The following is a 17,372-nucleotide window of genomic DNA, read 5'->3' as shown; positions in this document are numbered from 1 at the left end:
CTCTCTTCTCCTCTTCTCTCCTTTCCTCTCCTCTCCTCTCTTCTCCCTTCCCCCATCCCCTTACCTGAGGGTGTTCTGCCCAAAGGAAGGTAAATTTTGATGGCCAAAAGCTTCCTACTTAACTTGGGGTTTACTGGCTAGATTTCTTCTCTCAAAGACCAAGCCTTAAACCCAATTCACTCGGGAGATCATAGATTGAACAAAAATAGGTCCCTGCCTAAGCACCACTTAATGGTTATTTTTTGGGCCCTCCTGGCTCAGAGTGAATGTAAATAGAAACTGTTTCTCTTTTGGTGTGAGCAACCCTGAGAGTCTTCCCTTCCTAGTTTGATTTTTTTTTTTAATTAAAGGGGCCATCCCTTGACTCACTCTTTAAAGAGGCCTATTCACTGAATGGGCTTGCCTCACTCAAAATGAGAACTTGAGAAGACCTTAGCTTAAAAAGGCCAAGGTCTCCCATAGCACCTGGGGCCATCGCCAGTCATCTTGATTTATATCTCACCACTGGACCCAGATGGCGCTGGAGGAGAAAGAGGCTGGTGACCTTGCACAGCCTTTCCTCACTCAAATCAAAGTCAATTTTAAGTCATGTCATCAATTCCCTGATATCATGGTCCTCTTCGAGAATGAAGGACAAACACAACAACAACAAGAAGCCAAATCATCTCAAAATTATAAGTAAAACTTCAAAGTCATCATTCTAAATATATCAGCACCTTTTTGATGTTCTGCTGGTCTGGATCTATGGAGGTCTGAATTTTGTTTGGAATTTACATATCATAGGACCAGAAATTTTGACATGCAGCACCTAGATGGCTTCCCCTGATTCAATACATATTACTGAGATGTGAATTTTGGTCAATATGATGAGGTCTAGAGGTTTAGGGGTGCTGGGATCCCTGAGATCGCAACTCGGGCCCTGACTGAATGAATTCAACCTAAATCTTCTTTCAGCCAGAGAAAAAGTTTATTAGAGATAAACCATTCAGGCCAGACTCTTAAAGAATCTGAACACTAGTAACGCCTGTGGGGACAAGTGGGCATGAGAAAGTCTCAGCCTTCTGGGCATGAGAGAGTCTCAGCATTTAAATGGGGGCCAGGGTGGATCTTATATACACTAAAGTAACTTTGGGTGGCCAGAGGAGGGGGCTGGGAAAAGGGTCTAGGTGAGAATTCAGATTGGGAGGTCTGAGAGATTGAATAGACAATGGGAATAGTTAATGAAGGGAACTGGAAGGAAGAAGTTTGAAAGGCATCTGCATAAGATCAGAAGGTGGGGCTAGGGCTTTCAAAGGGAGATGATAAGGAGCCATTTGAGACCAGAATAAAAAAAAGTTTAAGGGTTTTCTGGGACCTGTAGACAAATGGGAGCCAAATTCTTTTTGGCAAAAGGGGCAAAGGTCTCAGCTTCTGAAACTGAATGATGGGCCCATACTCTATCACTTCCAGGTACCCCTCTGTAATCTTATTTCCTGTTTTGTCCCTTTATACTGGCTATTTAGAAAGCTACTTATTATACTGCCTAGAAGGGGAGGGGTGGTCAGTGGGACCAGAACAAAAATAGACATTCAATAATAAAAAAGAGTTTGAAATATTTTCAGAAATAAAACCAGAAATGAAGAGAGTATTTGCATCTTGAATGTTCTGAAGTACAGAAATGCAGGAGGAGAGAAAAAATGCAGACAGAGGGGTGGAGCCAAGATGGTAGAGGGAAAGCAGTGACTTGCTTGAGCACTCCCTCAAACCCCTCCAAATACCCATAAAAAAATGGCTCTAAACAAATTCTAAAGCAGCAGAACACACAAAAAAAACCAGAGTAAAACAAATTTCCAGCCAAAGACAGCCTGGATGGTTGATCAAAAAGGTATATCGCGCCAGGCTGGGAGAGGAGCGCAGTTCAGTGTGGGCGCGCAGGCCACAGCAACCCTGGAGCAGGCATCAGAGGACTGAATCACGGGCAGCTGTGGCAGTTTCCAGACTTCTCAACCCACGAATGCCAAAGACAACTTAGAAGGTCAGTGGGAAAAGTCTGTGACTGCAGTTAGAGAAGAAGCTAGGTCTCAGCCACTCTGAGGGTATAGGTTGCCTCCTGAGCTCCTGGCCCACAGACTGAGGGGGAATTAAGTGGCTGATAAGAGGGGGATTGCAAGGATCTCTTTGCCAGTGCTGAGGCAGGAATCTCTTGCTTTGCCCATGCTTGGATCTGAGTCACAGTTTTGAGGGGCCGTCCTTGGGCAAGAAGGAGCACTGGCTTGGTGGAGTTTGTTGTGGTGGTAGAGAGGAAACACCTCACCCCTTATCATAGCATCTTGGAAGAACTGAAAATTTTCAGGTCCCTAGAAGTATCTCTGAAAACACCTGTACTAACCCCCGAAGCTTGGGACAGTACATTCTCCACATTGGAAACAGACTCTTACCTTAACAAAGAGTTTAAAACTCAAGTAATTGGTTGGGATCATGAGCAAGCAGCGCAAAAAGAGTCAGACTATATTATCTTACTTTGGTGACAAAGAAGATCAAAACATACAACCAGAAGAAGAAAACAAAGTCAAAGCTCCTACATCCAAAACTTCCAAGAAAAATATGAATCAGTCCCAGGCCTTGGAAGAGCTCAAAAGGGATATTGAGAAGCAAGTAAGAGAAGTAGAGGAAAAACTGGGAAGACAAATGAGAGTGATGAAAGAAAATCATGTAAAGCAACTTAACAGCTTGCTAAAGGAGACCCAAAAAAATACTGAAGAAAATAACACCTTAAAAAATAGCCTAACCCAAATGGCAAAAGAGGTCCAAAAAGCAAATGAAGAGAAGAATGCCCTAAAGAGCAAAATTGGACAAATGGAAAAGGAAGTCCAACAGATTACTGAAGAAAATACTTCCTTAAAAATTAGAATAGAGCAATTGGAAGCTAGTGACTTTATGAGAAATCAAGACACTGTAAAACAAATCCAAAAGAATGAAAAATTAGAAAACAATGTGAAATATCTCATTGGAAAAACAACTGACCTGGAAAATAGATCCAGGAGAGAGAATTTAAAAATTATTGGACTGTCTGAAAGCCAGCATCAAAAAAAGAACCTAGATATCATCTTTCAAGAAATGATCAAGGAAAACTGCCCTGATATTTTAGAACCAGAAGGCAAAATAGAAATTGAAAGAATTCACCGATCACCTCCTGAAAGAGATTCCCAAAGGAAAACTCCTAGGAATATTGTAGCCAAATTCCAGAGTTCCCAGGTCAAGGAGAAAATATTACAAGCAGCCAGAAAGAAACAATTCAAATATTGTGGAAACACAATCAGGATAACACAAGATTTAGCTGCTTCTACATTGAGGGACCGCAGGACATGGAATATAATATTCCAGGGGGCAAAGGAGATAGGATTACAACCAAGAATCACCTACCCAGCAAAACTGAGTATAATTCTTCAGGGGAAAAATGGTCATTCAGTGAAATAGGGGACTTTCAAGCATTCTTGATGAAAAGACCAGAGCTGAATAGAAAATTTGACTTTCCAATACAAGACTCAAGTGGAACACGAAGAGGTAAACAGGAAAGAGAAGTCATAAGAGAGTTATTAAGGTTGAACTGTTTAGATTCCTTCATGGAAAGATGATATTTGTAACTCATGAGCTGTTTGTCAGTATTAGGGCAGTTGGAACGAAAAAATTATATGTATGTATATAGATAGATAGATAGAAAGATAGATAGATAGATAGATAGATAGATAGATAGAGGGCACAGGGTGAGTTGAAGATGAAGGGGTCATATCTGGGATAATAAAATTAAGGGGTAAGAGAGGATTATACTAGGAGAAGGAGAAAGGGAAAGGTAGAACAGGGTAAATTATCTCACAAAAAAAAAACAGAAAAGAAAAGGCTCTTACAGTGGAGGGGAAACAGGGGAAGGTGAGAGGGAATGAGTGAATCTTATTCTCACAGGATTTGACTTAAGGAGGGAATAACATACACACTCAATTGGGTATGGAAATCTGTCTTACCCTACAGGAAAATAGGAGGGGAAGGGGACAAAAGAGTAGGGGGATGATAGAGAGGAGGGCAGATTGGGAAAGGGGGTAATCAGAAGCAAATACTTCTGAGGAGGGACAGGGTTAAAAGAAAGAATAGAATAAATAGGGGGGCGGGATAGGATTAAGGGACATAGAGTTAGTTTTTCACAGCATGTCTAGTATGGAAGTGTTTTCCATGACTACACATGTATAACCTGTATTAAATTGCTTGCCTTCTCAGTGAGGGTGGGTGTGGAGGGAGGAAGGGAGAAAATTTGGAACCTAGGGTTTAAAAACACACGTTTAAAAAAAATGTTTTCACTTGCAACTGGGAAATAAGTAATACAGGAAATGGGGTACAGAAATCTATTCTGCCCTACAGGAAAACAGAAGGGGAAGGGGGGGAGAGATAACAAGGAAAGTAGACTAGGGGAAGAGGTATTCAGAATGTATACCATGTTGGGGTGGGGGGAGGGGCGAGATGGGGTGAAAATTTGGAACTCAAAATCTTGTGGAAGTAAATGTTGAAAATTAAAAATAAATACATTTATTAATAAAAAAAGAAAAAAGAAAAAATGCAGACAGCAATAGTAACAAGAGAATGGCAAAAGAAAAACAAGTAAAAGATTTCTTTCTATATGTACACAGAGAGACAGAAGTAAAGATGGAAATCTGCACAAGGGGTATTTTGGACAAAACCTTGTAACACTTTGCCTACAGATTCATGCTTCTTATGTTGGACTACGTTATAGTACGGGAAGGTACGTGAAAGGGGGTGAGGGAAGCAGGGGAATAGAGAGGAGTAAGAGATGTACCAGAGTCATATCCAGGTCTAGAAACAAAGGTCAGTTGACATCTGTGGTCTCAGAAAGAGAAGAGCCTTCAGAGGAATGAGTGAGGATTGGGAAAAGATTGAAAAGTGGAGGAAAAGAAGCAGGCCTTACTTTGGAGGTGGAAGGGGGTTCCACACAGATGAATGTTGCTAGAGGGGAAGGGAGATGAGAACTTTACACTGCATGAGGCCTAAGGGTTTTGCTGCCTGAAAATTTACTTGCTCTGGGAGGAAGTGAGTTGGAAGTGCTGGGGACAACTGTCATGTGGAGGAGTAAGAGAGCATAGACATAGGGAAGAGATTTCTAGGCAAACATAGGAAAAAAAAAAGTCAACAAGGTAAGATAGAGATCAGGGTTGGGGGCAAGGTGTGCCTGCCTTACCATGGGGCAGTGTCCTCTTTGACATCTTGCAATAATTGGCATTATTCTGATAATGACGTACAAGAGCAAAGCGGAATCCATATGGTAAACCTTATAAAGCAGTGGCAGAAAGTGGCTAGAAGGCAGAGCCTAAAATGCATACCTTAGAACCTTTGATGGAATGAAGAATAAAGAGGAAAGAGAGAGACTAAATCAAGGGCAGGGAACCTGTAGCCTCAAGGCTACATGTGGCCCTCTAGGTCCTCAGGTGTGGCCCTTTCACTGAATCCAAACTTCACAGAACAAAGCCCCTCAATAAAAGAATTTGTTCTGTAAAACTTGGACTCAGTCAAAAGGCCGCACCCAAGGACCACACGTGCCCTCGAGGCCACAAGTTTCCCACCCCTGAACTAAATGATTACAAGGGCGATGAATCAGAGAATGAAGAGAAAACTTTTAATGAACAGAGTGAAAGAAATCATCTTCTGAAAGGGATGTGAAAAAATGAAATAAAAAAAAAAAAACTAGTGCACAGGACTAACTAAGGAAAGAGTGGAAGGGGCATTCTCCCTGACTTAGAGGGAAAAAGAAAGTGTAGAAATATATAACCAGATAAAAGGAAGAGAAAAGAACTAATTAACAAAACCCTAAAGGGAAATGGGTAACAAATGAGAAGAGCAGATCAGGGGTAAAGGGAGGTGAGCCAGTGGGAATGGGGAAACCTTAAAAATATTAAAGTAAAATAACTAAAGGAATATAATAGTATGTTTACAGAAGAAAAGGGGGAAACTCATAACTTGAAAAAACAATTTTAGAGATAAATGGAGAGAAATATAAAACTAATTCATAACTTAAAATGTGAATAAAGAAAACAATCCCATAAAATGAAAAAGAGTGACAGATTGTATGAGTAAATAAAACCCTAAAATCTGTTGCTTACCAGGAACACATAAAAAAAAAAGACACACAAGATAAAACTAGGGGCATGGAAAAAAATATGCTATGGATCAAATGAATCTAAAATAAGTAAGAGTTGCCATCATGCTATCAGAAAAAGCAAAAACAAATATTCAAAATATAAAAAGGAATAAACAACTAAACTATTTCATGCTAAAAGGAACCGTAGACAACAAAGCAATATCTGGAATAAACTTGGATGGTCCACATGACTTAACTTCCAAATTCACACAGGATACATTATCTGTGCTTAAAGGAGACATAGATAGTAACTTGATATTGAAAGCAGGCTTCAATATCCACCCTTTCATCAGTTTTTGAGTAAGTCTAAAAGAAAGATAAACAAAAGGGAAAATATGGAATTGAACAAACTTCTGAAGAAACTAAACTTAAAAGACTTATGGCCTCTTCTGAATGGGACAGCAAAAGAATATACATATTTCTCTGCACAACTTGGAATTTTAGAAAAACTGACCATGTACTAAGGCACAGAGATGTTGCAAACAAATATGAAAAAGGAAGAAATAATCAATATATCCCTTATATATCATAATGCAATAAGGTTAGAAATTGTTTCAGGGACCACAAACAAAAGATACAGACCCAAATTGATCCTCAACAATGAAATTTTATTTTATTTTATTTTATTTTAATTTTTTTAAAATTATTTTTAGGCAATTGGGGTTAAGTGATTTGCCCAGGGTCACATAGCTAGTAAGTGTTAAGTGTTTGGTCTGAGGTCGGATTTGAACTCAGGTCCTCCTGACTTCAGGGACAGTGCTTTATCCACTGTGCCACCTAGCTGCCCCAACAATGAAATTTTAAATAATGATTAGGCTAAAGAACAAATAATAGAAACAATTGATAACTATGTAAAAGAAAATGAAAATGAAAATGATGAAAAAACACCCTAAAATTTCTGAGATGCTCCTAAAGCAGTCCTTAGGGAGGAAATCATGTTCTTACAACCATTAACAAAAGAGATTATTAATATACTGAATATGCATTTAAAATAGGATAATAAATAAACAAACCAAAAATAAGCATAAAAGAAGAGATTAAAAATTAGAGGTGAGGGGCAGCTAGGTGGCGCAGTGGATAGAGCACTGGCCCTGAAGTCAGGAAGACCTGAGTTCAAATCCGGCCTCAGACCAAACACTTGACACTTACTAGCTGCGTGACCCTGAGCAAGTCACTTAACCCCAATTGCCTAAAAAAAACACAAAAAAAATAGAGGTAAAATATATAATTGGAAACAAAAATCATAGAAATGATAAAAAAACTAAAACTAGTTTTCTTTTAAAAAAAGACTAAAAATTGATAAACCCTTAGCTAATCTTATTAAAAAGAAAGCAAAAAATCAAATCAATATAATATCAAAAGAACAAGGCAAAATCACAACAAAACCAGAAGAAATAAAAAGAATAGTCAGAACATATAATCTAGTTGTGTGCTGACAAAAGGGAGAACCCAAAAGAAATAGAGAATATGTTCAAAAATATAAACTATTCAGACTAGAAGACCAAAGAGAAATCATAAGTAACCCAATCTCAGAAAAGTAAGTAGGTCTATCTATAAAAGAACTGCCAAAAAATTTAGTGTACCTGACAGATTCACAGAATTCCATCACACTTTTAAAGAACAGTTAGTACTCATAATTCACAAAATATTCTCAAAAACTGAAAAAGAAAGAACCCTACTAAAATCCTTTTATAAGACAAACATAGTCCTAATAACTAAACTAATGAAAGATACAACTTGGATAGTAAACTATAGGCCAATACTATGAATGAATGTTGACTCAAAAATTGTTAAAAAACAAAACAAAACAAAACAAAACAAAACACAAAATTCTATCAAACAGGTTACAGTGATTTTTTTTTAAAAAATCATTTATTGAGGTAAAGTGGAATTTATACCAGTGATGCAATAATGGTTTGACACTAGGAAAACGATCACTCATATTCAAACCCAAAATATCCCAGACCATAGGATCATCTATGAGCACCTGACTATTGCCAAAGCAGTCAGGGTTGATTTGTATCATTTTTCTTCTAGTTAGGATCTTTCCTCCTTGCCCCTGCTTTGTTTCAGATGCTGTGTCCAGTTATAAACAAAGAATATCTTTGGGTCACCAAAGCCTTCTGTAGTGTGTGTGATACTAGTGTATTGCAAGATTTGGTGAGAGCTTTTGATCCCCTTAGGGAGACAGGACACAAAACTCTGCTACAGTGAGGGCTGCAGAACAAAGGAGGTCAGAGAAAAGAGAAGAGCTGATGAGAATCTAATTTGGAACAGCCACATGTAAGAGAGATGTAATATTAATTATCTCCTGGAATTTCCAAGTTTCCAAAAAATAAACCCCACCTGCAGTGCACAGTAATTAGGGCACAGGAGTCAGGAGGACCTGAGCTGGAGTCCTGCCTTAGGCACTCCTTTGCTATGTGACTTTGAGAAAGTCATCTGAACACTTTCTGCCTCAGTTTCCTCATCTATAAAATAAGGATAATAAAATCACTTTTATAAAAGAGATGCTCTAAGAATCAAATGAGCAAATATGTGTAAAGTGCTTTGGAAGTCTTAAAACACTCTATAAATGAGAGCAATAACTATTATCACTGGTACTGGTGCTATTTACCTCTATTACAACAAGATGATGATGATGGGCGACAACGATTATGATGACTACTGCTACTGATCATCATCATAACATTTTATTTACATCCCAGTAGGTCTAACTGAAATAAACCCTTCATGCAAATACAATGTGAGTCTGGGAAAAATAAAAACAGCCAAAGGCCTCCTTAGAAGTTCTTATTCTGACTAGAACTATAACTACCATATTTAGGAGGATACAACAATTTTTGCTCAACAAAGGACTGCTACCTGCTGGGAACTACCCCTCTACTATCTTACAAAAGGAAAGGAACAGTCTGAAGAGGGGAGAAATGCCTGCGTGTAAGTCTGAAATTGATCTTTGAAACTCAACATGTTCACGATAAATTTCACAAGAGAACATATTTTCCTTCTCTTAAAATCGTTCCATCCTCTGAATTTCTCTGCCACTGTCTGGGACATCAATACCATTTCAGCTGCCCTGAGCTGAAACATTAGAGACATCTTATGACAAGGGAGTTTATACCTCATCTTGCCTAAAACCTCCACCTTGCTTTGTAAGCACCTTCTCTCCTCATTTGTCAAATTCCCCAAGGTTGTCTTCTCTTCCCTTGATAGAATGTAAGCTCATTTAGGGCAGAGACTGTTTTTCTTGCTTATTTTTCAAACTCATCACTTAGAACAGTACTTTGCATGTAGTAAGCATTCAATAAATGCCATAAATCAAATTCAATCTCAATCTTTCTCTCTGTCTCTGTCTCTCTCTCTCTGTCTTTCTATCTCTCTCTTCCACATGTCGTTCTGAATGTTTAAAAAACAACCCTCTGAAATGTGTGCACAATACATTTTTATGTCCCATTTCTATTATTAACTTCTTCCTCACTTTCATATGCCTAATCAACAAAATAAAAAAGCAAGCCTCGATTTATTCACCAAATTCCAAGTTGTCACCCTTCAGATTGAAAATTTAACAATTTATTCTTATGTATGTATGTAAGTATGTAAGTATGTATGTATGTATGTATGTCTCTATGGATCAATCAACAATGCATATTGGGCTTTTTCATTGTCATTGAGACAAATAGCATGGTCTTTTGTTGACATCTAGTGTCCCAAATGAATATTGCAACATTCTGAAAGATTTATGCCAGAAAATATTTTTCTATCTCCATAATGTATAATCTGTCACATGACGTCTCCGTCAGCTCCCATATCCAATCAGTTGCCAAGTTTCTTGTTTTTTTTTTTTCGAATGCACACTAAGAGATCTTTATTGTTTCTTTAAAATCAAGCCAAGGTGACGGTGCTGGAGGTAGGGGCCGGAGTCCTCGAAGGGAGCAGGGGCTGCCCTTGGCGGAGCTCTTGGCGTTCAGCATCCCAGCCTGCAGCAATCATGGTGAATTTGATTCAGGCCGTGCGTGACCACTGGGTTCATATTCTGGTACCAATGGGATTTTTCATTGGCTATTATCTAGACAAGAAGAGTGATGAAAAACTAACTGCTTTCCAGAATAAGAGCGTGTTATTTAAAAGGGAACTGAAACCTAATGAAGAAGTTACCTGGAAATGAAGGCTTTGGCTGAATTGAGAAATTTTCATGTTGAACAAAAAATTTTATGAAAGAAAAAAATAAATAAAACCAAGCCAAGATGGTACATTTTCCCTTTACAGAGAAAAGGAAGCAACTTTATACAAATTTGTTACAAATCAGAAAAAAAAAATAAAAAACAGCATCAAACATACAGCTCAAATTCTTACTTTAGGTAGTACAAATCTTTAGAGATTGCACATGGGAGTTTGAAAGTGAACAGGAAAAATGATGCGATGTCCAACATGATTATAAAAAACACATTTAAATGTTGCCGTGGCTGTCATGTCAGTGGCACATACGTGGTTTTGAAAAAAAACAGAATACAAACTTCGAGAACACAGCCTGTGATATGGTATTCTCACATGTGGAAGAGAAAGCTCATTTTGAAGGGAGGTTTCACTGAGAAATACAGGCTCTGTTCCAATGTAGTTTCATCTTCAGTATTTTCCAGCTTTGACTTTTTTTCTATAGCATGGATGTACATTAACCTGGGCTTTGGGTCAGCCTGAACTTTTCTTCATTAAAAAAGAAACAACCCACAAAGGAAATGAAAAACTGAGGCTCTAAGTAACTATACTCACCCACAAATTGACCATCTTCTTATCACTACTGCAGTTCTTAGCAGAGACAAACCTGGACTATGGTGTCTTTCTCAGCAAGTTGCTACTTAAGCACAGTCATCACACTGATTTTCTATTCTTGCCCAAAGGGCCTGGGAATTTATGAAAGAATTGTAGTTACCTCTTGGCAACTACTGGAAGTTGGGAGTCTGGGGTGGGGGTGGTGCTGAGAGAATTCCACCTACATCCTAGCCACAGCCCAGATGGGGATGGCTAAACTTCCCGAAAAACTTGTGTCTAAGTTAAATTCACACCAACTCAAGAGAGTTTTGTTGTGCATGTTTTCCATATAAAAGGATGATTTACACACTGCAACAAAATCCTTAATTCCAGGTTCTGGTAGCATCTAGTTCATCTGGTAAACTGTTCTGGAAAGCATTACAAAATGGTCATCATTAAATAAATGAGAAAAAGGGTTTATTCAGAAAAGATTAATCCGCATTTTTCCTTTGCTATAAGAAAGGCCCCTTTACTAAATGTTTGAAGTGGAGCATTGCTGAAGCTCAACACATCAATTAGCAAGTCAAAGGAACCATTTGTGAGAGGTGGCTCAAGACCCCAGGAAAGAACTAACAAGAGTTTTCTCTGAAAATAACCACTTAAAATTTAAAAAAATAATAATAATTACCCTCATTTTATAGATGAGGAAAGTGAGGCATTGAGAGGTCAAAGGACTTAGACACAAACACTGAACAGCCTCTATTATATTTCTTTCTTCAGTACTATGGGACTGCATTGAAATCAGCAGATTACTTATCCCCCTTGCTGAAAATTTCACGGTGATTCAGATTCTTAAGTAAGGGAAGTGTACAATAACAGGGAGAAGTCAGAAGTGAAATACATTTGCACAACTGCTTTCTGTTTAAAAAAAAAAAAAAACCTTGAAAGCAGAGGAGGCACCAACAGAAAACTAGTACCCAGGTGCTCCAAAAATAATTATTGCAAGGAAGAAAACTGAAAAGTAGTCCAAAAGGCAATTAAGTGTGATCATCTTTTCAAACAGCCTTGTGAGAGATGAAATGAATTCAACAAAGTGCAATTAATGTTTGTAATGAACAAACCTTCTTGTTGATTTTTTTATTGGCAACTTCACAGTCAAAAATATGTCAATGGGCATCTGGAGTAGGATCTGGAACCACTGTTGTTTTACAGATAATTTTGGGAACCTGCTACAATACTTCCTCAGTAACGTAATACAAATTAGGCAGTTTGACCCAATTTTGTTACAACTCAAGGATCAAGGATTTCTGGAGAAACTCACCTAGAGTGAGGGTGTTCTGGTACCTCAAACATAAGTAGCAGCAATTACTAGCTATTTTTCTACACTAAAGTCATTGAAATCATCCAAATGAAAATCCCTGCATTACATAGTAAAAACCATTCACTGGAGAGGGTGAGTCCAGAGACAGTAAGAAAGTCAGATAACTGCTAAGAAAAAGATTACAGGTGAATCTTTACTGGCCCTGAGTTCAGGACTCTGTTGCATTTCCCATACTTGGTTCTAGGTCACAGTCACAGGGGAAGGAGCAGCACTAGCACACTAAGATGCTTGCAGACATAGGGGAATGAGGACCCTGGTTACAACTTCCAGTACAGAAAAAAGTACATGTAGTCACACACCAGAGCAGAGATGAGCAGAGCAGTGACCACAGTTCTCCTTAGATCACACCGCCTTGGAAGAAATGAAAACTTACAGAACCCTATAACTACTTCTAAAAACTGCAACACAAAATACCTAAAGCTTGGGAAAGTGTCCCCTCAACCCCAGAAGCAGAGCTCAACTTTAGCATAAAGTTAAAAGTCCAGAAATAGGCTGGAAAAAGAATCTGACCATAGAAAGTTACTATGATGACAGAGAATATCAAGACACAAACTCAGAAGAATTTTTGACCAAACAAAAGAAAGAGCATTATGAGATGTAAAATGGATAATTTTCATGCACTTAGTTCAGAAATTTCACCCTCACTTCCCACACAGTAACCCCTTGTCCAAGCTGAGGTTCTCGTTGTAAGCAAGCACACATTCCCACAGCCCACTGTATCTAGTCAGCCCCACATCAGCTGAAGCTTCCCCCATTTCCAGGAAGACAAACAGGCTATTGCTGCCATTGGCCGTGCAAAGATATGAGACAAAGTCAAATAGTATTTAGTGAAAGACACTGACATAATTCTCTGCCTATTAAGTATTAGCTATATGACATCATCTCAAAGAAAACTTAAGCCCCCTTTCCCCACTACTGTGTATGATCTGTTGGGAAAGTTATACTTTGGGTGGGAGGCTTTTTATTTTTTTATACCAACTTTTTACTGCAATAATACCCTTTTATCAGGGCTATAAAAATGTGCATACCCTTTGACCCAGCAATAGCCCTTCTAGGGCTATATCCCAAAGAGATCATACAAATGGGAAAAGGACTCACATGTACAAAAATATTCATAGCAGGTCTTTTTGTGGTGGCAAAGAATTGGAAATTGAGAGGATGCCCATCAATTGGGGAATGGCTGAGCAAGTTGTTGTATATGAATGTAATGGAATACTATTGTATCATAAGAAATGATGAACAGGCTAACTTCAGAAAAACCTGGAAAGACTTGTATGATCTGATGCTGAGTGAAGTGAGCAGAACCAAGAGAACGTTGTACACAATAACAGCCACATTGTGCGATGACTAATATTGATATATTTAACCCTTCCCAGCAGTACAAGGATCTAAGACATCTCCAGAGGCCTTCTGATGGAAAATGCTATCCATATCCAAAGAAAGACCTATGGAAGTTAAATTGCTATTTTTTTCTCTCCTGTTGAGTTTTGTTTCCTCTTTCTGATGGTTCCTCCTATTGGTTCTAATTTTTACTTACAACATCACTAATGTGAAAATACATTTAATAAGAATGTAAATGTATAGCCTATATCAGATTGTGTGCCATCTTGGGAAGGGTGGTGGGGAGGAAGGGGGAGAAAAATTTTAAACTCAAAAGCATATGGAAGTGATTGTTGATAAATCAAAATAAATTAATAAAAAAATGAAAAAAAAGAAAAAAAAAGAAAAGAGCACTTTGGGGAGTCAAAAAAATAATAGCCTTTTATCAAAGGTAATTAAGTCAGGTGGACTAAATTATACCCACTTATCATCAAGGAAGAAACAACTTCAGGCCTACCTCTAAACCGTAAAGGGAGGTGTAGCAGCTGCCTTCTGGGGGCTTGACATGCCATTGTGAGTGGGGATTGGGAGAGGAGATCAAAACTGTGCAACACATGTACTATCTCATTTGACTCTCACAACTTCTCTGGGGATTACCGGTATTAGACCTATTTGACAGGTGAGGAAACTGAGGCTAAAATAGTTTTAGGAACTTACCATGGTTACAAATCTGTTAAGTGGCAGTGAAGAGAAGGGAATCCACGTTTTCTCTGATTCCCAACACACCCACTCTTTTTCCATTCTGTCAAACAACAGGCTTCTTTTCTCTATATTCTTAAACTTTGAAACTCAGTCATTTTCTGCTATTCCCCTCCCCCAACAAACTGTCATTTGTAACAGGAAAACTGTAAACAAAACTTACCTACATTGTGACTACAATCTGAGCATGTATACAATACTCTGCACCTCTAGTCCACCACTTCTGTACAAAGAGGAAGGAAGATCATACTGCCTCTTGAAGAAATGTTAGATACCATTACAATTCCAGAATACATTGTGGCTACCACTTCTTCTCTTTCTGAGACCATAGACATCACCTTACCCTCGTTGTTAGCCCTGGATATGATCCTGGTGCATCTCCTCCTCTCTATCCCCCATTCCTCTCACTCACTTTCATGTAACCTCCCATACTGTAAAGTAGTCTCACAAAAGAAGCATTAATCTGTAAGTATTACCACTTCTAACTATGTAACCCCAGCAAGATCTCCTAGACACTTGAGGAGTTAATGTGGCCAAAGAAATTCTGCCCTCGGTGGATATCCTTTGGGCTGCACTTAGCTAGGCTACTCAGAGGATCCAAGCTCTAGACCTGGTATGTACCTCACAGGCCATCTGGTACAGGCTCATCACTATATAGATGAGGAAAAAGACACCTTCAGAGGTAGAGTGACTGTTCCACAGCCACAAAAGTACCAAGAATAAGAGGCGGAATTTTAACCCTGGTCTTCAGATACCACTGCAGGCAGTCTTCTTCTCAATGGACACCTGTGTTTTCCATGGGAGCTTTTGCCCACACACATTGTTTCCCAGAGCACATCAGTATTTCTCTTCTGTCTAGGTCTATACAATGAAAGTGGAAAGGATCTTTGTATTCCATGAGACTAGTCAAACTGACAGCAAAGCAAATACAGGACACACTGTATTTCACCTGATAGAAAATACAAAGCACAGAGGATGGTCTTGAAGACATTACCTAATATACTGTAGGCACTTAATAAAGGTTTGTAGGGTTAATTGAGCCCACGAAGAGTCCAGAGAACTCACTATCCCTCTCCAGTGTTCCCCACCTCTCCAAAGACCATCCTAGACTTGGACAACTTCCAAAGACTATAAAGGAGGAAAAAGTGTCATAGATTATTTTTTGGGGGGGGGAGAGTGGGATAGGCAGATTTTTTTGTACTGAGTCAACCACAGCAGGAAATATGCACCCTTTCTTAATTAAGTCAGGTGGGCTAAATGATATCAACTGATAATCACACAGGAAGTACACAGCTGGGGGATTATGAGCCATGACCAGCTCTCCTCCACCTAACCCCCAAGGCCTCAGAGCTACTTCTAAATTCCTGAAAGGAAAAGCAACAGAAGCCCTTTGGAGACCTGTCAGTGTGAGTGTGTATTGGAAGAGCAGCTCCAAGTCTGGGCTGCAAAGGCAGTATCTCATTTGATTCTCTCACCTTCTCTTGGAAATATTTGTATCCCTACTTTCAGATAAGGAAAACGAGGCTCACACACTTTTGGTGTTCCAAGGCCCCATCAGGCTTTCAAGATAGGAAGCAAGTTGGCAGAATGCTTAGAGACCTGGGTCTGCAGTCAAAAAGAAGTGAGTTCAAATGTGAACTCAGATACCTACTAGGTTTGTGACCCTGGGTATGTCACTTAACCTCTGTTGCCTCAGTTTACTCATCTGTACATTAGGATTAATAATAGCACCTACCTCACTAGTTTGTTGTGAAGATAATAGGAGATAAGGTTTATGGAGAGATCTGCCAACTTTAAAGCATTTAATAAATGCTAGCTAGTATTCATATTCTGAGATCCATTTCATTTCCAATATCCCATGTTGTTACAGCGTCTCTTACTTTCGACCTGCGTGGTAAGGGCTCTCCTATCATTGATATCCTTTTTTTTCTAGATTTCCTCTTAGATCTGACACTTTTCTCTCTAAGGCATGACCCAGACTAGAAAATCTATATTCCAAAGCCTCTAACAGCCTTGACAATGTAAGTCTAGGGCCCTGCCCTATTCTGACATTCTAGGCTTTTGTGACTTTTTCTTTAATTTTTAATTTACTACATATGAAACTGAATGGTACAATGATTAAAGAGCACAGACATGATTCCTTTCTAATCCTTGTCAATTTAAAACATGACTTTAAAAATTCCCTACCTTATTTGGAAATTATAAAAACATCCATAGCTGTCTTTCCTTATCAGGATACTACATGGAATTACTTTATTGGTCTTCATTATTCTTTTTTAAAATTTATTTATTTATTTTTAGTTTTCAAAATTCACTTGCATAAGATTTTGAGTTCCAAATTTTCTCCCCATCTCTCCCCTCCTACCACCCCAATATTGCATGCAATTTGATATAGGCTGTACATATACATTCATATTGAACCCATTTTCACATTAGACATGGTATAAAGAAGAATTAGAACCAATGGGAGAAACCACAAGAAAGAAGAAACAAAAAAGAAAAAAAAAGAGAGCAAATAATATGCTTCAATCTGCATTCAGATTCCATAGTTCTTTTTCTGGATGTGGACAGAATTTTCCATTATGAGTCCTTTGGAGCTGTCTTGGATCCTTAGATAAAATGCCAACAGCAACAGGAATAACAACAGAGTAACAAAAGAAAGACTAGTAAAAGACTTCTTTCTAAATGTACACAAGGAGACAGAGATAAAGATGGAAATCTGTACAGGGAGAACAGAATCTTGCAACACTCCACCTACAGATTAATGCTCCTTTTGTGAGACTACTTTCCAGTATGGGAGAGTAGATGAAAGGGAGTGAGGGGAACAGGGGGATAGAGAGGAGGAGATGCACCAGGATCATATCCAGGGCTAACAATGAAGGTAAGGTGATATCTATGGTCTCAAAAAGAGAAGAGCCTTCAGAGAGATGAGTGAAGAAGAGTGAGGAAAAACTGAAAAGGGGAGGAATGGAAGCAGACCTTACTTTG

The 17,372-nt window shown here is 38.6% G+C and overlaps 1 protein-coding gene across 1 annotated transcript; it reads left to right on the top strand.

The window, feature by feature from the left end:
* Positions 1-10,154: 10,154 nt before the first annotated feature.
* On the top strand, positions 10,155-10,343 carry LOC114053408 (NADH dehydrogenase [ubiquinone] 1 beta subcomplex subunit 1). The gene has a single exon (XM_027876436.1). The coding sequence runs from the start codon at positions 10,167-10,169 to the stop codon at positions 10,341-10,343; it is 177 nt and encodes a 58-aa protein (XP_027732237.1). The 5' UTR covers positions 10,155-10,166.
* Positions 10,344-17,372: the final 7,029 nt, after the last annotated feature.

This window comes from Vombatus ursinus, unplaced genomic scaffold, assembly GCF_900497805.2.
Source record: "Vombatus ursinus unplaced genomic scaffold, bare-nosed wombat genome assembly UNPS02004088.1, whole genome shotgun sequence".
Taxonomy (NCBI): Eukaryota; Metazoa; Chordata; class Mammalia; order Diprotodontia; family Vombatidae; genus Vombatus; species Vombatus ursinus.
This window is presented reverse-complemented; position numbering and strand designations above follow the sequence as displayed.

Coding starts and splice junctions, on each gene's coding strand:
- LOC114053408 (XM_027876436.1), top strand. CDS start 10,167: ATGGTGAATTTGATTCAGGCCGTGCGTGACCACTGGGTTCATATTCTG.